This window comes from Aricia agestis, chromosome Z (assembly GCF_905147365.1).
Source record: "Aricia agestis chromosome Z, ilAriAges1.1, whole genome shotgun sequence".
Taxonomy (NCBI): domain Eukaryota; kingdom Metazoa; phylum Arthropoda; class Insecta; order Lepidoptera; family Lycaenidae; genus Aricia; species Aricia agestis.
In genome coordinates this window covers 481703-501555 of record NC_056428.1, presented here as the reverse complement: position 1 = coordinate 501555, position 19853 = coordinate 481703, and the positions used below count along the sequence as shown (strand labels likewise).

General features: G+C 42.0%; 1 protein-coding gene across 1 annotated transcript; it reads right to left on the bottom strand.

Annotated features, from left to right (window-relative positions):
* Nucleotides 1-872: 872 nt before the first annotated feature.
* LOC121738884 (cohesin subunit SA-1) lies at nt 873-19462 on the bottom strand. Its single transcript, XM_042131150.1, has 9 exons — nt 18826-19462; nt 18507-18677; nt 15462-15666; nt 9150-11012; nt 7875-8005; nt 6674-6841; nt 3430-3624; nt 1853-2003; nt 873-1403 (listed from the first exon to the last, which is right to left on the bottom strand). Exons 1-9 carry the CDS (start codon nt 19303-19305, stop codon nt 1339-1341), a joined length of 3429 nt encoding a protein of 1142 aa, XP_041987084.1. The 5' UTR covers nt 19306-19462; the 3' UTR covers nt 873-1338.
* Between the last annotated feature and the right edge of the window lie 391 nt (nt 19463-19853).

Below are 19853 nucleotides of genomic sequence, written 5' to 3'. Positions count from 1 at the left end.
CAGAATTCCTCCGCTTCAAAGGTCGGGAGAAGATGCGTCGGTACTCTCACCACAAAGGAACTGAAGTTGACCTTGTGGCGAGACTGCAGACGCTCGACCCTCAAGTGGAGGGATGTCTTCTTACTGATGTAGTCCACGACATCTTCGACCTCCATGGACCAGTGCAGGCGGGATATGTACAGGGGCGTCGCGGGGACCTCGCTCCGCAGACGCAGCTCAGGTACATATGGCGCGGTGCCGCGATGGTTGCGGGCGGCGGGCTTCTTTTTCCTTCTCTCCACCAGTATGAAGCCCTCCTCATCGCACCTCCTGCTCTCGTCCTTGCCAGGTCGAGAGACTTAGCCTTGCGGCTCTTCGTAGCCTTGCGGCTCTCCGTAGTCTTGCGACTCTCCGAAGCCTTACGGCTCTCATTTTCCCCATTTTTATGCGCCCGCGGGGAAGGCGCGGGGCGATATATATATATATATATATATATATATATATATATATATATATATATATATATATATATATATATATATATATATATAATACGGAAATATATTTAATACTTTTATACTATACATATATTTAAGATTTTTATTATATGATACAGCACGTCCATGACCCAGGAATATTGAAAACTTTTTGTTCCGCCGGCGGGATACGAACCCGCGACCCCCGGCGGACCACACACAGTGAGCCACAGCGGTCGTCATGTTAGCGAAACATCAACACAGTAGTAAATAAACTCACACTGATACTCTGATTTATAATACCAATAATTAGTAAAACATATTTTATAATATTATATTTTTGCACGTCATTTCTATTGTAAATCTGCATGAATCTTTGTTTGATTCAGCTGCATCAAATATTATGTTTAACTCAACTTTTGCATTAAAATAAATGTTACATAATATAGTAACAAACAGTACTAATACTAATAAACTAATTAAATGTTGTACGTGTACAAGTCAGCCTTAGTAGAATAATGATATTTGTTTGTAATTTTACTAACAAAATAAATCAGAGTATATAGGTACTATCATAGAGAAATAATTATGGTATGTACAGTCGTTTGTTGTTGGGCACCGCAAGAGCTAGGGCGCTTTTCCTATCATGCTTGTCATCGCCCGCTCACGGATTTGGTCCGCAGATCAGTCATTTCATAGGTGTTTTTCTTGGCATGCGGGCAACACGCGCGCGTCCAGGAGCATGGTGTCACCCGCATGCGGGCGCATGATTCGCACGCGGGCGATTACACGCATGACAGGAAAAGATGGGCGGGCACGGCGCACGAGGTGCGAGCGCGGCGTTCTAGATGCGTGTGCGGCGTGGACGCAACGTACGCGGCGCTCATCCCGCGTGCTCGGGGTCGGAGTCCACGTTGTCATCTCCATCTTCCTCATCGTTCTGGCCACCTGCGGACACGGTGGTGAAGAGTGATGAACAATACCATTACTTACTTATATCACAAAAACACAATTTACAAATCACTTTATAGTGACACTGCGTCAAAAATATTACTTATTTTATCATAAACGTGCATAAATAGTGTAATCCCAAAATTATTTCTGCATTGTATTTTGTACCTTTGAAAAGATGGTAGTTTGCATTCTCATATTATGCAAAAAACCTTTTTAACCCCCGACAAAAAAGAGGGGTGTTATATAGAATATTGATTTCGACTGGTCATACAGAAACAACACTTTCTTATTCGGTCTTAAAATTAGTTTTGCAGTAATTTGCGTGTTTAATTTTAATAGGCAGTATTTTGCGTGTTTAGCTTCTCTTCACAGGGCTCTAAACAACTGCCTTGGACACACAATTCTGCGTGTTTATTGTTATCTGCTCATCGTGTGTAACTCACGGTTTCGTCTGGTGTAGTGTCGCCTGGCGGGGGGCGGGCGCTCGTCGGGCGCGTCGGCGAGCAGGGCGGCGCGGTAGGCGGCGAGCGGCGCCCACTCCTCCCCCCACTGCATGCTCGCCGCACCCAGCCGGGACTCCGCGAACTTCAGCACCTGCACACAACAATTTTTTTTTAGCTAATTTACATAGTGTGAAATATTATTAATCTTTCTAGTAGTAAGGAGGAATGTATATGAACTAGGGTTGTTGAGGAAGTGATTATGAGGAAGAGGAGGAGGAAGAGGAATTGTCACGCGCAAATTTAGAGGATGCGGATGAGGAAGAGGATATTTTTTGAGGAAGAGGATGCGGATGAGGAAGCGGAAGAGGATGATAGTAAATTATAAATACTAGCGGACCCAAACCAAAAGTCTTTGTCCTGTCTGTACATAACTAGGTACATACATTACACAAAAATTAATTAAAAGGGCATTTTCCAGTGGACCAAACTATGAATATAAACCATTCTCAAAACACACACAATAATCATCAAAATCGGTCCAGCAATTGAGTATTTCAACAAAATTTTTCTTTTGATAAATGGAAAGATCATAATATTATTATATTATAAGTTTTATAACAAAACATTTTTGTTTTATTTTTTTTCGCAATAATTCAAAAGTTATTTATATAAAATAAAAATTGGAAAACAAGGGCGTCGCCGATGGCGCAGAGGGGGGGGGGGGGGGGACAAGTTGACTTTACCTACTACAATTCATACTCTACGAATGAGAAAAGTAGGTACCGTATGAATTGTAGGTAGAGTCGACAGCACATGAAGGTTTTCACTTGTAATACGAGCCTTACATCTACAGCGATTGTAAAAACAGTATCTTAGTACTATACAAATATTCTGTGACAGTACAGAGTCCAATGTGTAAAGCTACGAGCACGAGCTCGAGACCGAGAGGGTCCGAGACAGGCGAGACGAGGCGAGCGCACCCATTTACACTCTCGCACTCGGGCCGCCTCGCTGTGTCTCGGCGAGAGTGTACAGCCGACATTAGCTTAATGTACACAACACACGAACACAAAAAAAAGATGAGTGAATGATACAATTCTCTGGCTCTGGCGTGTGCGTTGCCATGATTGGATACGCGACGCGCATGCGCAGTGAAATTCCTCATAAGTTCCTCTTAAATTTTGAGGAAGCGATAGCGGAAGAGGATTTTTTATTTTTATTTATGAGGATGCGGTAACGGATGCGGTAACGGTTGAGGAACCCGAAATATTGCGGAACTTCCTCATTATGAGGAAGCGGAAGAGGAATCCTCAGCAACCCTAATATGAACTTCTTTAAAATACTTTGAACTCGTTTGTAACTATATTTTTCTGTTGATTTTAAATGCGAAATGTATGTCCTTAGTTGACATTTCTATATAAAAATTATTGCGTATAGTTGGTGTATCGAGTCAAGTTTAGTCTGAAATGTGTAAAATGTGAAATAATTAATATAAGGAGTATAATAAGTGTATGAATGAGTAATTTAGATTTTAGAGTATTAGCGTCAGAGGTGACTGGTGAGCTATTCGGACATACCTGTCGCTTGTCCTGTCGCAGCAGCTTCCCGCAGAACTCGGTGAGCGGCTCCAGGAACAGCAGGCGCGGGGGCGGCGCGTGCGGCGTGGCGTCGAGCGCCGCGAACGCCACGCCCGCGCGGTGCAGCGCCGTCAGCGCCTCGCGGTTCTTCACCGCGTCCAACCCGAACATCACAGCGAAACGCTTCGCCAACTCCTAACAAGGTTTTAGTATCACGTATCATGTAGTACTACAAAATGTTATTTATATATATTGTTCGTAACTAGGCGGGTCCACACAGAGCGAGCAGCCTAGCGAGGCATTCTCCTCGCGCCGCAAATATCTCGCGAAGCTACTTCCTTTTGTGTGGACCCGCCACACGAGCGTGCGCGACAGCCTCGGAATCATAACGATGCTGCCTGCAAACGACTGAGCAAATCAAAAGACAGACATTCAGTGGCTCGGGCGAGGCACGTCCACACACCGACCTGCTTCGCGCGGCAAATGCCTCGCGATACTGCTCGCTCTATGTAGCGTACCTATTAATAAATTTGAAACTGAAAAATTAATTCAGTTCCTAAACAGCGTATAGATAGATAGGGATAGATTTTTTTATCTCAACTAGGGATCGTCCAATGGTCGAAATGCGACCTCAAATAAAAAATTAAATTACTTATAAGTTGCAAATTTCAACGCTTTTCTATTGATATTGTTACGGACTTACGACATATAGTGCCATCTAGCGTCAAACCAGCGAAACTTATCGAGGGAACACAGACATAAATCCCCTACTCGACACTAGATGGCGTTAGGTGTACGATTACAATATGCGCGTATTTTCTAGAAACATTCCACACTTGTTTACGCGAATTGGGTACGATCTAGAATGGAACTTTCCAGAATTCGTCTCGGCCCATATAAATAGCCGTAGGTAGACGAGCCAATCATTCAGTTTGGTCTGAACGATCTTCGAGGCCACTTCGGAGTGAATACAAGTGATCAATAGTGAACCTACGACTTGGCTACGACCTAGGACAGTGATAGTGCTTAATGTTTTGGATCTAGTGATTTGTGTTAGACCTAGTGCTTGTGAATAAAGTCTTCAAGAGAGTCAGCAGGTCTTTCTCTCCAAATCCTTCGAACCTTAGCACGCAACAATATTCTATTGTCAAAATATTGACTTCATTATGTTTTATGGCGCCTCAACAAGATAGGCCATCGTAGTGGCCTCTACAAGATGGCCCAGCGTGGGGAGGCCGTAGTGTCCTCAATCTATCATTAGAGATAGTGCTTTTTGCTGATGACACTTCACTTATTTTTAAAGTGAAGCGACAACAGTCGAACTACGACGAGGTAAACAGTGCTCTCTCAAAAATAGTACATTGGTTTAATGTTAATAACTTACTTTTAAACTCTAGTAAAACAAAATGTATAAAGTTTACTTTGCCCAATGTTAGGCAAGTCCAAACCAATGTAGTATTAAATGATGAGAAGATGAATTTGGTACACAACACTGTATTCTTAGGTATTACACTTGATAGTAAAGTACAGTGGGGTCCTCACATTGTTAATCTTGCAGGTAGGCTCAGTTCTGCAGCATATGCAGTCAGAAAAATTAGGGAAATTTCTGACGAAGATACGGCACGATTAGTATATTTTAGTTATTTACATAGCATATGGAATCCTTTTATGGGGAAACGCTGCTGACATTATTACAATATTTGTGCTGCAGAAGCGAGCCATACGTTCTATTTATAAAATGTCTGCTTTAGAATCTCTGAGAGATAAATTTAAAGAAATTGGTATTGTAACTGTTGCTTCTCAATACATTTTGGATAATGTAATATATGTTTGAAAAAATATAAGTAAATTTAAAGTTAAAAGTGACATTCACTCTAGGAATACTAGAAATAAGCACAAGCTAGATATGCCGGTGATCAGACTTAGTATAGTCAGTAAATCTTTTAAAGGTCAATGTATACGCCTTTACAACGAAATCCCAGAAAACGTTCAAAATCTTTCCATTAATAAATTAAAAAAAGTAGTTAAAGAACGTTTGTGTGCCAAAGCCTATTTTATAAGGTCAATGATTTCATAAACGATGGCACACCTTGGGAGTAGGATGGCTTCTTGCAAGGCTACTGCTTCATTATTATAGGACTTACAATTATGTATGTGGATATTGTATATAATATTTAGTTACAAAATTGTAAACTTTATTTTAAAAGATTAATTTTTTTCTCACTTTTTTTGGTAAAAAAGTGGGCCCCGTTCGAGTTTCTTACGCCGGTTCTTCTCGCCGGGTTAGTTCCCGAACCGGTGGTAGGCATCATGTAGGACTTTCTGAAAACATTTATTTTAAATTTATTCAGAAATAAAACAATATTGATTTTGATTTTTTTTTTGATTTTGATTACTACCATAAATCATAATAAAGCATTATTTTGATTTTGGTCTCGAAATAATTATTTTTAGAAGTCCAGGGAAGGTTCATATAATAGGAGGGAAGTGATACGGAGTTCACCAGGTCATCTGGCGAAGTTATAAATTATTGAAAAATGTACGTTTTGCATTGCCGCAATGGCTAATGCTTACACGTCCATCTTGAAAGACATTTAGATCACAACTGAACGCGGCCATCATGTAGAGGCGTTGCAACCATTGTATAGCCATCGCATGCAATATTTGAAAGGCCAGCGCTGGGCCATGGTGTAGAGGCGCAATTAGACATAAATCCTGCGACAGTCTCAGATTAATAAAGTCAAATGATGACAGGAGTGGCTGTGTAATAATTGTCTGTTTCTAACAGTATTTAAGATTTAATAAAAAAAATCAATTTTCTATTTGACAACTTGTTGACAACAGACTTCAACCATAAATAAAAGAGTACAATTCGTGTGTTACATAGGCTTGTCAATCAAAATCTCCTAGCGTGTGTGTTGTAGTGTGTGTAATGTTTTATTTGTTAAAAAAATGTATGATATAAGCATTATTTCAAAATAATATTAGCTCGATGCACTCCTTCACCATATAAACTATAACTGTGCAAAATTTCAATCACCTACGTTTCCGCATTTTTCGTCAAAAGGAATCCAAAATTTTTCGCTCGCGTATTAATATAATACATATATTGATATATGTAAATACTATTAAGCCGTACACGATTCCCACGCGATAATTTGAACTGATCGAACATGACACCTTCTCCTTAAATATTTTCTAAGTTGTATATGACATATTACAGACAGTGTATATAAATGTGTACCTTGAGCTCTGCGAATTCCGGCAGCGCGCGGTGCGGCGGCGGGCGCTCGAGCAGGTCGGCGAACAGCGCCTGCATGGCGAGCTGCATGGTCAGCGCGCAGTTCAACTTGTTCAGCTCGCGTGCCTTGCTCAGCGTCGCCTTTATTATGTCGCCGTAGTCGTTGTAGCACTACAACCACACAACATTATTCACCAACAGAATATACTTAACAGAAGACTAAAGTACGATTGTGGAGCAGACGGCATTGACGTGTCGCTGGTCTGTTTCACTCCAGCACAAACGGCACAATCTCAGTTACATGTCCACAGAAAAGCGACAATAATTATTTCGAGAGCCAGTGAAAGACGAATATAACACAACATTCAATAGTCTAAAGCCCAATCAAATTTTGCCGTGTTTTAGACCACGCTGTACACAATAACATCCAGAATGTTTACGGTGGGAGGCCAAATTATTATACTCAGTGTGGGATTTTTACGCAGATTCGTATTGCTTCTGTTGTTGCCGTCCTTTGGAAAACCAAAGTTTACCCAGATGATGCGTGCTAAACGATTAGCGTTTGCTAAAACATCGGACTGAGGAATACTGGAAGGAGGAAAGCAAGTTATTTTATTTGCATTTTTTTTTTTGGAAAACTTAAAGGCGTGACCTTAATATGACACAATTGATTCAGATCCTCCAGGACAATTCCCAGTTTGTTGGCCGCAGGCGACATGAAAGTTTTGATGAAAGCTGTGTTCTTGAAGAGTGAAACCTCCTTCGTCGGTTACGATATGGTGCGAGATTAGCCCAAAGGGGAATGGTCGACTACATTTGGTTGATGGAACCATGCGTCGAGACCAATACCTGCGAGTTTTACGAACTCATCTCCATCCCCGGATGGCTGAATAGTAGCCAGACGGCACCTGTGTATTTATGCAGGACTTACCTTACCATAAGGCTAAAAAAATATTAACTTTTTAAAAGATGACAATCTTACCTTAAAGGGCCCATTCACGGCAGTCCGCCGTGCAGTCCACCGGCTTATGCAGGACTGTGAATGGTGTCGCAGGCCGGCCGCGATGCAGGCCTGCGACACCATTCACCAGAACAGTGAATGGGCCATTTTAATATACACTAAAATTGAATTTTTTTAAAGTGAGTATAATAACTAGGTAATTGCCGTCAGTGGCCTAATTATTTCACTTGAAAAAAACTTCACCTTGATGTAGTGTTTGAAGACGTCGGCGGCGCGGCGCACGGGCGCGACGTTGTACACGATAAGCTTGCAGTACGCAGCCAGGAAGTTGCGCCGCTTGTGCAGCTCCTCGATGCGTCTCTCGTCTTGACCGTCTGCGCACAAACGATGCGTTACTAATATGTGCCCGGTGACGTCACTGACGCGACACCGGAGCGTGTCAGCTGTTTGCACACCGACGTGACCCGCGAAAACCCATAGCGAGATGCAACATAACGTAATGACGTTTGATGTGGGAGACAGTAGATCGGTCAGCTGCTCTCGGCCTGCAGGCTGCGCCGGCGGTGTACAAACATTAATATTCCGCACTAAGTCCTACACTTTTGGACGCCTTTTCTTAACTTTGATTCGTCCAAAAGCCGGACATAGCCCGGTGTTTCGGACTAAGCACAATGAGGTCTGCATGCGAGCTACGTTAGTGCAGGAGCGAGAAAATTATCAGACGAGTACAGCGGGCAGCCAAAATAAATAATCGAAATAATAACGAGATGCGATACATAACGCATCAGAAGAACATGCGATACTAGGCAACGGCTCGAGGATAATAGGAAGGGTTGCCAGGCTTAACTTGTTTAAGTGTTAACTTGTATAACTCCGGACGTCTCAGCTCTTTGATCATTTTCTTCCCCGCTCATGTTATATCCGCCGGATTTTTGCTAAAACCAGTTATCTAAGTCCTGGCAACCCCTGTGTGGTCTAGCTACAGCGGGGGGGCGGGGCGCGGGCGGCCCCGAGACAAAATATGCATTACGGCGGCCGCCCGCCCCCGCCGGCCGCGCGACACTTACCGCGGGGGCCGCCGCCGAGCGCCACATGCAACATAACAACACGTTACGCTCGATGTAATGCATATTTTGTCTCCCCCCTCCCTCCCCCCTAAATTTCAAAGGGAACTTATTCACCCCCACCCGCCTATGCCCATCGATTCCAGATGTTTGTTTATGAGTTAGTTAGAATATGTTCGTATTTATTTTCCATTGTTGATTCGCGAGTGTTGACCAATGAAGCCTACACTCAATATGTCAATAAATTATTATTACTTATATTATGTATATCTATTTGTATACTTTTTTTAATATTAACTATCAATATACAATTAACAAACTTCAAATTTTAAGCTGAATTAAACGCTACCTCATTTCAAAGAGTGCTTATTACACAGTCTTTAAGATAAAAGTTACATTTTTAACACTACAGATCTGTCTGGGACGAAGTGGTGTCGTGGTGTTGGGGACGTACCGTAATTGTGATGCACGAACACGACCTCCTGGATAAAGTCGTTGAGCAGGTCGCACAGCTGGCCATCCGCCTCGAGCACGGGGCGGTCCGGGGGGGCGGGGCCGGCAGGGGCGCCGGCGGGCGGCGCGAATAGTAGCAGCAGGTCGCACAGCGACACGTAGGCCTCCTCGCGCAGCTCGGGCGCGCCGCCTGCCACCAGCGCCCGGCACGCGGCCGCGTACGCCGCCAGCCGCTCCGCCACGCCCGCGCCGCCGCGCGCCTCCGCCGCCTGCGCCGCCCACAGCAGCGAGTAGAAGCACGCGCGCACCGCGTACACCAGCGCCTGCACCGGCAGCTGCGCCGCGCCCCCCTCCCCGGCGCGCGGCAGGTCCTCGAACAGCGAGTCCCAGATGTCTGTGTCGTTGAGGTCGTGGCACTGGTACAGGATGGACACCTTGCGCAGCGAGTTGACCAGGCTGAAGGTCTCGTCAGCGTCGGGCGTCTCGCCGCCCTCGAGCAGGCTACGGTAGTCGTCGGCGGCCTCGCGGTAGCGCGCCACCACGGCGTCGGTTGTGGTCGCGCGCGCCACGTTGCACCGCGAGTACACCGCCGACCGCTCCGCGCACAGCGCCTCCAGCGTGCGCGCGCACTGCTCCAGCACCTCAGTCTCGGTGTGCGCGCCCACGATGTCGCGCAGCTTGCTCAGCAGCAGCGCGAGGTTGGCCTCCTGCCGCTGCGCAGTGTACAGCTCGAGGTCGAAGTACTGCGGCACGGCTACGAGGTTGGTGAGCTTCTCGGGGTCGGCGCCGAATTTGTCGAGCAGCGCCGGCAGCGCGACCACGAAGTGCGCCGTCATGCGCGCGCGATCGTCGCTCACCAGCTTGGCCTGCTCCTTGCTGAGCGCGGGGGCCTGCCGGCGCGCGGCGCCGCGGCCGACGGGCGGTTCGCCGGTGCTCGCCTGGCGCACGCAGCACACCATCAGCTCGATGAGCGAGGACTCCTGACGGTTGTCGAGCGCCTCCTCGCCGGGGCCGGGCTCCTCGAGCAGCAGGTCGGTCATGCACTCCCAGTCCTTCATCATGGGGTTGGAGTCGATGAGCGAGTCGACGAGGTAGGCGCCGTGCTCGTGCAGTTCGGACTCGATGAAGAACTGCACGAGGTCACGCAGCAGCGGCGTGTTGGGCAGGCGCGTCTTGCCGCGGCGCGTGCGCGCGGGCGGCGGCGCGGGCGCGTCGCAGCGGAACAGGCGCACGTTGAGGAACTCGCCGGCGGCGGCGGCGACGCTGCGCCAGGAGGAGTAAACCAGCTCGTACACGTTCTCGCAGTCCTTGTCGGTGAGCACGTCGGGGTGCATCTTGAGGATGGCGATGACGAGGCGCACGGCGTTGACGGCCACCTCAGTCTCCTTGTCCAGCGTCATGGACACGATGCGGTCCTTGAACTTGGACGTGAACAACTCCAGCTTGCCCTTGAGCTCCTCGCACTCGTAGAGCGGCTGCAGCGCGCGCAGGCAGCGCAGGCGCACCTCACCCACCTTGTCGTGCAGCGTCCAGCCGATGTACTTGAGGTAGAGGTCGTCGAGGAAGTGCGAGGGGAACTTCTCCATCCAGATGCCGATCTCGGCCATGGTGATGGCGCGGATGTCCGGCAGCGTGTCGCGGTAGCGGTGCACGAACACGGACTTGAACATGTACGACAGCATGTTCTTGATCTCCTCCATGTTCTCCTCCAGCTCCTGGCGCTTGGCGACCAGCACCTCGAGCCGGTCGCTGGCGCGCTTGTCCCGCGCCTTCAGCCGCTCCGCCTCATACTGGCGCAGGCAGTTGTCGCAGTTCACGCTCGTCAGCAGCGCCACGTCCACCAGCGCCGTCATCAGCTTCATCACTGCAGGAGGAACACGTGGTCAGTCACCTTTGAGTTATATATATTTAGATATACCTATTTCTATAATTATAATAACCCCAAATAATTTTGAAAATTTTAACTCAGTTATAAAGTAAGTAACTATAAGTTCAACGTACATCACATTTCTTAAAAATAATATTAAATAATATGCCACTATGTAATATAAAACTAAATTAAAAATTAAAAACGCATTTAATTAGGCTATGCCAAGCTTAGGCACCAGTCTCCCACATATTCTCAATTGTACTTTATCTTTATTTTTTTGGAATAATATTGAATGTTTTGTGGTTAAAACAATAAATATTTTTAATTTTTTTCATTTTCAATTATGATTAAAATTCAATTTAATGAAGAGTTTTATTCTATAACATTTTCTATCAAGAGGTGAAATATGCTTTAGTTAGATTATTTTGTTTTTTATAGGCTTCAATGAAAATATATGTACTATCAAGGAAGTTGATTCCTAGGCAGATGGGGGGCCTACATAGTTTGGTCGTGTTACGTCAAACCCAGCCAATGTGAAATTTCCTCGATGGTACATACATCCACATGTCGATTTTCCTTCTATACAAAATAATAATAAAACCAATTTGGTCTTACGGAATACAGTTGTGGGGTACAGCTGCTAACTCCAACATTGATATTTTTCAGAGATTTCAATCAAAAATGTTACGGGTGCACCCTGGTACATAAGTGATGATAGACTACATCATGACCTCAATATAAATACAGTTAAGCAAGAAATAAAAGATAAAATAAAAACGTACAACTCGAAAATTTTAAATCATCCGAATGTATATGCCAAAGAGCTAATGAGCAATGACGAGCCACTAAGGCGACTCAACCGAAAACTACCGCAGGACCTACTGTAGGCTGCGTATAATGTAGAGCGTACTTGATGCTGGTCAAGTAATGCGCAAGTTATGAAAAAAAACATTATTTTATTATATCAATAAGCACACTAGCAGCTTATCTGATGCGTGTGTATCATACGATTTAAAGTTTGTCCAGTCTGTTCTTTAGAGAATTTACTGTAGGTGCCATTATTACATTTTCAGGCAACTTGTTCCACTCAGAAACTACTCTATTAGGTAAGAAGTGTTTTAGGGGATTGCTCTTATGTGGTATTCTCCATAGCTAGTGGATGTCCCCGAAGATGATTGTTTTCATTTAAGACGAACAAATTATCAATTCCATCGACATTGTAACCAGTAACCAGTAAGTATTTTGAATGTTTCTATAAGGCTGCCTCTCATCCTACGCTCTTCCAATGTGGTAAGTCCGGGATACTTTAATCGTTCTTCATACTCTAAGGCCCGTATTTTTGGTCAGTACTTAAGAAGCGCCTCGGCCTCAAGGAACGTTTCAGGCTCTGTGATTGGTTGGCTGTCAAAATTTGGACCAATCACAGAGGCGAACCGCGCCTTGAGGCCGAGGCGCTCCTTAAGTACTGACTAAAAATACGGGCCTAGGTAAAAAACACCCTTCTTGTAAGGGTGTTTTTTACCTAGGCCCTTAAATAATATATTTTATTTTTTCGTTCGTTGTCTGTCCGTCTGTCTGTTTGTCTATATGTCTCCAGGCTGTATCTCAAGAACCGCTATAGCTAGATTTCTGAAATTTACACAGATTGTGTATATCTGTTGCTGCTATAACAAATACTAAAAATAAAATAAAGTATATTATTTAAGGGGGGCTCCCTTACAAGAAGGGTGTTTTTTTGGCCTTTTTTGCTCGTTATCAATAATAGTAACAGTTAGGCACTTGAAATTTTCACAAAATCCTTAATTATATTTGTAATTTAATAATAATAATAAAATTAAAATAAAGTAAATGTTTAAGCTCCCATACAAAAAACACAATTTTTTGTCTACTTTTGCTAAGATAAAAAAAAAGATATACTTAAACAATGATTTTTTTTTAAATCTCTATTAACAATAATATTACCCAAATTTGAGACTTTTCGAACCTTTAAGAATTCATATCTTTAAAAATATTAACTTTATCGTGAAAAATCATAGGACCTTTTTTATTGGTACTTATTTCAATAAAGAATATAAAAAAAAAAATGTCCGGTTGAAAAATAACAATTCCTTGCAATTGTTTAAGCAATGTTTTTTTTAAACAATATTGCACCGGGTTGCGCCATGGCAACATGCATTTATATCATCAGGAGGGCAATTTGAAGAGGATCGCATAAAAAAAATGAGGTGGAATAGTTTCCGGTACTCATGCGCCGACTCGTAGTGCACTAATAAATATAAAATTAAATTAAGAAATTTAATAAAACCCCCGCCAAACAACTTTAAAAAGTAATGAAATAATATTTACTGCCTTTAATTTCAAATAATTCCTATCTTGTGTAAAGTGTCGGGGGACCGCCAAGTAAACTACAGCCTACAACCGCCAAGTCGCTGATTATCTCAATTCGCTGTGATTTATGAACTGATCCTTAAACCATATAATGTTATGTGAAATCAAACATCTACATTAGCGGTCCCCCGACACACCTTGACAACAATTATGGACTAAAATATTACTTTACACAAGTTAGGAAGTATTTGAAATTAAAGGCAGTAAATATTATTTCATTACTTTTTAAAGTTGTTTGGCGGGGGTTTTTTAAATTTCTTAATTTAATTTTATTTTATACTTTTTAAACTTGTGTTGGTTATAAATAGTGCAGAATAATTCCTATCAACAGAATCATATTCTCATGATTACCATCTATCAATATCCTTTTCAATGAGGCCGTTAATATGAGTCCAAACATGAAACCTCCACTTTGGGTTCATACGAAGCTCGGTTCCTATAGAATCCAGGTGATGCTGCAGCAGCAACATGTAAATATTTACTGTCTATCTACTTCTTACTGGTTGTCGCAATTAAAATGAGCCCAAACACGAAACCTCTGCTCTAAGTTGGCGAGGAGTTGGATATTTTATTGATTACCAGGTGATGCTGCAGCACCAGGTCAACTTTCTATTAATATGTGTATACGTATATTGTATAAGTATTCACAAATGTCACGAACTAGAATGAAATATAAAACCCATCAAACGACTACAAGTTGCTAACGGCCTTTCATAAACCAGATAAACCCTGATTGTCCAGCACTGAGCAGGCTGATGATGATGAACTATAGCTAAGAACACTCTCGATCATGTCAGCTTTCAAACAAAAAAAAAACTAGATTAAAATCGGTCCACCCGTTTGGATGCTACGATGCCACGGACAGATACACACACAGACAAACAGACAGACAGACAGACAGACAGACAGACAGACACGTCAAACTTATAACACCCCTCATTTTTGTCGGTGGTTAAAAAGAGAATAATTCGTATGTATAGGTTTGTCACTAAAAATCTGTCATCCTCTTGAGTGTGCGTTATGTAGTGTGTGTAATGTTTTATTTGTTAAAAAAATGTATGATAAAAGCATAATTTCAAAATAATATTAGCTTGATGCACTCCAAGTCACCATATAAGCTATAACTGTGCAAAATTTCATTCACCTACGTTTCCGCATTTTTCGTCAAAAGGTATACAAAGTTTTTCGCTTGCGTATTAATGTATAGATTATCTAAGTCTTGTTTTTTAGAAAAAAGGAATATACTGTTGCACAAATATTTTATTGCAGTGGCAATATTGTAGTAGTTTTTTTGATCTTGAATTAAAAATCGGAGTTTAGTATGCCGTTTTCTAGGGAGACAGGCGGACAATCTTCCCTTTGCAGAGTAAAAGTTACGTGCACAGATTTTGTGGTGCTGGCTTTTGTTCTCCACTTTTGAAGTCATTTAGTAATGGAGTTTAGACCAAGTTGGAGCTACTCAGATGTGGTAACTGGGTTTTTGTTGGTATAATAGCTGTGTCGTCAGCGTAGGTGGCCGTCTCTACCTCTGCTAATGTTGGGAGGTCTGATGTGTATAAATTATACAGGTTTGGCCCCAGCAAATCAATCAAACCAAATTTGGAATCCATATTCAAGTAGAGGTTTTATGTATGTTTTGTATATTTTCAAAAAAAGGTCAATTGTTACAACTTGAAAGGTCCTCTTACCCAGTAAACAAACGAGTTGGCTTTCTTGACAATGTTGGCAATATGTTGATCCCATTTTAAGTTGTGTGTTATCTGAACTCCCAGATCTGCTTGTGAGTTAGTAGAGGTCAAAGGACAACCGTCAATGGTGTACTGGAATTTTGGGTTGTTGTGCAATGTTTTGCACTTTGTTAAGTTCAAACTTAATAACCAGTTTTTGGTTCGAGTAACCAGTTTTTGGTCCAATTTAGGTTTATATTTAGGTAACAAATAGACAATGTATCTTCTTACGAATACATAATTTACAAACAGGGCTAAAGTACAATAGTAGGACGGAAATATGACAAATATTTATAATTTTTATTTACTTATAATATTTTCAACTCACCAGCTAAAGTGGCAGTGTGCCTGAAAGCTCTGACTTGAGAGTCGGAGAGCCCGGTCAGCAGGGAGATGATGTTGTCCATCAGGTACTGATCGTAGATGATAGAGTACTGGCACATCTTCACCAGGGTCTGAATGAACTCACAGAAGTTGGAGCGGAACTTCTTCCATGTTTGCCCTGACATGATGAGGGGATATTCACCACTTTCCTGAAAATTACAAAGTTATTTAATTCTACGAGCTCAATTATTTCTTTTTCTTTAAGCTCATTATTTTCACACCTCAGAAAGGCAAAATAGTAGTCTTTAATATTATTAAAAGAATAATATAGTGTTACGTAATATATAGAGTGGCCTACACAAAGGCAAAATCATAGTCTGTCTACATCAGGGGTTCCCAAACAAATTCAGATACACGTCACAATATTTTGTCACAGCACCCTACAGGCTTAGGGGAAGCCTGTAGCGCGCCGTGTCAAAATTAGAAAAAGAGCCGCTATTAGAAAAAGATACACAAATATTATTAAATCATCTACCTGCTTTACATTTATTTTATAATACTTGTGGTTTCGGATAATGATGATCCCAACATCATCGAGTCATGATTCACGGCGCCCCTCTTACCTTTCCACGGCACACCAGGGTGCCGCTGCACACACTTTAGGAACCCGTGGTCTACGTGACTTATACCTTAAATAACTATTTTCCTTAAATTTTTTACTATGTACAAATAGTTTTATTACTGCCATTTTAGTAATTTACACAATAAACATGTAAAGTTCATAACAGTAATTCTCCGAGGCCCCTCAAAATGTCACACGCTCTTTACTACTTCTATATTAAACATACAGCCTTAGGACCAAACACACATTATTCTTCATTTATTTAAGTACTAGCTGTTGCTCGCGACTTCGTCCGCGTGGACTTCAGTTTATAGCGCGCGATGTCAACAAAAATTGGTGTCAAAAGCTTGGTAAAATAAATAAAAAAAACCCTGGTACCCCTTAAATCAATACAGCTGTGCAGTGTGCACACAATAAGTACTTCATTTTTATATATTAAACTTTATATTTTATGCCAAATTTTAAAGCTTATTTAGCCCCCCAATTACACAACTTTACCCATAAACTATTTATCATCGATAGGTTTAGCCCCAATTTCACCAATGTCTGTTAGTGTTAACAGCTTGTTAAAATGTCCTGTCTTCTCTTTCATTCATATGAAAAACGAAACAGCTAATGTGATACTAATTCGAGCATTAACTTTAACAGTCGTTGGTGAAATTTGGTCTTAAGGTTACGTCACTGCCTGCACAGATAAAGTACTGAGTTATTTAATACCTACCGTAGAATAGATCAACAATCGAAAAACATCGAGACTTAAATGTAAGATGATACCACCTCTTATAGAAAGACTTTTGAGCAAGCGTCAGCGCGATGTAGAAGACGCATGGCGCCATCTATTATGAATTTTTTGAACAAATTTACGACCCTTACAACCCTTTTTTCCAGTAAAAAATTAGCCTATGTCCTTTCTCAGGCTTAAGACTATCTGTATACAAAATTTCATTACAATCGGTTCGGTAGTTTTGGCGTTTGGCGTGAAGGCGAGACTGACAGAGACAGACAGACAGAGATACTTTCGCATTTATAATATTAGTATAGATTATGTGCACACTGCACAGCTGTTTTTGGGTATTTTGATTAATTAAGGGCCGCGCTACACCGGAATGGCAGCGGCGAGGCGAGCACTTTCAGCGCTGCCATTCCGGTGTAGCGCGGCCCAAAGAGGGGTACCACTTACTAGGGTTTTAAAAAGTTTTTAAATTTGACACAAATTTTGTTGACACCGCGCGCTATAAACTATTGTCCACGCGGACGAAGTCGCGGGCAACAGCTAGTAAGGTATATGATCGAGATTATTTCCTAGTACTTTGTTTATTTACCTATTACTTTAATCGTAATTCTAAAAAATGTAAAATTTTCGTAACTTTCGTGGCACTATTTTCGTGGATTTTCACCCATGAAAGTTACCTAGTGACCTACGAAAGCTACGTAGGCTGTTTTGTACACCGCTTTCCTACGTGAATTGGCTATAGTAGGTATAGTATTTCCAGCTATGGTTTTGGTACCCTGAAGTAATTTTTCACTCTACAAGCTTTTTTAGAACAACAAAACATATGTGGCTTTATACATCAATCTACCTTCTGATCTTTTCCCCAAATTTATCGAGTCTGCTTCTAATCTAGTGGATTTACCTGAATATCAGTATTTTACGTGAACAACTGACATTACATCCTCAATCCAAATGCAATGCGATACGATACTCAGACGAGGGCGAGCAAAGCAAGCCCTTGTATGCATATATCCCACAAACTGAATTGAAGAAAATATTATGATCTAGTGTTCTAGATCTCCATATTTAGTTGAAACCCCCTTATATGACCTCCTAAATCACTTAATCTTCACGAACTTCAAAAAACATCACCTGAACCTCGAAAAAATCACAGCATTTCAGGACTGGTTATGACAGATTAAGCAACAAATTAAAGCTCCATGCTCTTTAGTATTGTTGATCTTAATAAAAACTGATTAATTAAATAATAATTTCTTTTATTTTTGTAAAGAAAAAAAGATTTCAATCCATATTTTGTTCCTAGAAAATTCAATCGTAACTTTTGTGGAGTTTGTCGCAACTTTCGTGGGGACCGAAATTTAAAATTTGATTATCTCAGTAGTTTATGGACCGATTTACATGCCTTAAAGATCGTATTTATTATATTTGCATTTATTTACAGATAACTCGAAAATAATAAATAAAAAATTCCCATGAAAAAAAATAAAAATTCCCACAAAAGTGACGCAGAGAATCATTTTTGAAGAATCACTCATAAAGTGTATTGAAAAGTACAATTTAGTAACATAGAGGATAAACTAAGACAATATTATGTATTTTACAAAATAAAAGAATTATTTTAAAAATTTATAATCAGTCAATAAAGAACAATCACTCAAAAAGTTAATATTAAATGTACTAAAAATTATGGCTACCTCATCAAACTCCTGGGTCATTTTCTTAATGATGAGTGTGTGGTCCATTTGTGCCATGTCGGGGGTGACCTTGCCACGGCATCCCGATGAGTTGATGAAGAACTGCATGAGCTGCACCAGTGCACTCTCCCGGTTTGTCTTGTACTCCTCTATCCACATGTCTACTACTTGCTGTAACATAATAATTTAGTGTGACAAGAAACAATTTTATAAAATAAAATTGTAACAAAGTTTTAAAAAATACAAGTGTATACAATAATCCATTTTTTTTTTGTTGTGAACTATAAAAATAACTAATAGTTTGGCATGCTCAACTTACACTAATATCAGTCTTATTAAACCGAAGGATGTTGTAAAGACTGTTCTCATCGTCTCCAGGCAGCAGCACCGGGGGCGGTGAGTAGGCCGGTGGGGGCGCTGCACCGCGCCCGCGGCCGCGGCCCCGACCTCCGCGACCTCGCCTGCGCAGCGGCGGCGGCGGGGGAGACTCCGCCAGGCGACCTACATATCCGCCATCGCCACCTCTGCCCCTGCTGCGCGTGACCCGCTTCGTGGGGGCCGGCGAGGGAGTCCGCAGGTCGTCTTCGGGGTGCTCCTCGGGTTCCTCGCGGGGAGGCTCCACCATCGTGGAGTTGGCGACCGCACCGACGTTGAACCCGGAGTAGTTGACGTTAGGGATTTCGGGCTCGTGAACCGATTGGCCGCCGTAGTCCATCATGGGGGTCGCCGGAGTCATCGGGTTCACGTACTCCGGTGGAGGATCATCCATTCGGATACGTTTCCCGCCACGACGATGCATTGTGGCCGAATTATACGAAATTTTTACGTAAACAAAAATTACACAGCTTCACCACAGCCTAAATTTACATTTTTATTGCAGTATTTGAGAAAGTGCACGTAGAATTATTTTAGCTATCGCCAATCGATCAATAAAATAAATTTTTGGACTCAAATCACAAACCACAGATCACTAGTTTATATATGTCACCACAGATTACTAGTATATATTGTATGTCACAAACGACCATAGACGACTGTCGACACCCGACGCATATTCACAGAATACTCTCGCATATTATCTATGGTCACAGGCGGCTCTACAAGCATGCTACAAGCCCATAGACTTAAAGTAGTTTTAATAATAACTTAAATAGTCTGTTTATAATATATAATAAGTGATTTCTGCGGTTTTTTAGGTATGGAAGAGCGTTGTTACCTGACACAGGCTAAGGCCTACTAGGTGACTTCAATCTTGTATCTTAGTAATGTAACTGTTTATAAGAAATAAAGATTATTATTATTATTATTATAAATAAGTCTATGGTTTGGACCATAAACCTTTTTTTT

Bases quoted from the DNA above. Each gene is read 5' to 3' on its own strand.
- LOC121738884 (XM_042131150.1), bottom strand. From the start codon at position 19,305: ATGCATCGTCGTGGCGGGAAACGTATCCGAATGGATGATCCTCCACCG. The intron at 15,667-18,506 runs GTAGCCATAATT...TGTAATTTTCAG, and splicing joins TGACCCAGGAGTTTGATGAG to GAAAGTGGTGAATATCCCCT. The intron at 1,404-1,852 runs GTGAGTTACACA...CCGTGTCCGCAG, and splicing joins ACACTACACCAGACGAAACC to GTGGCCAGAACGATGAGGAA.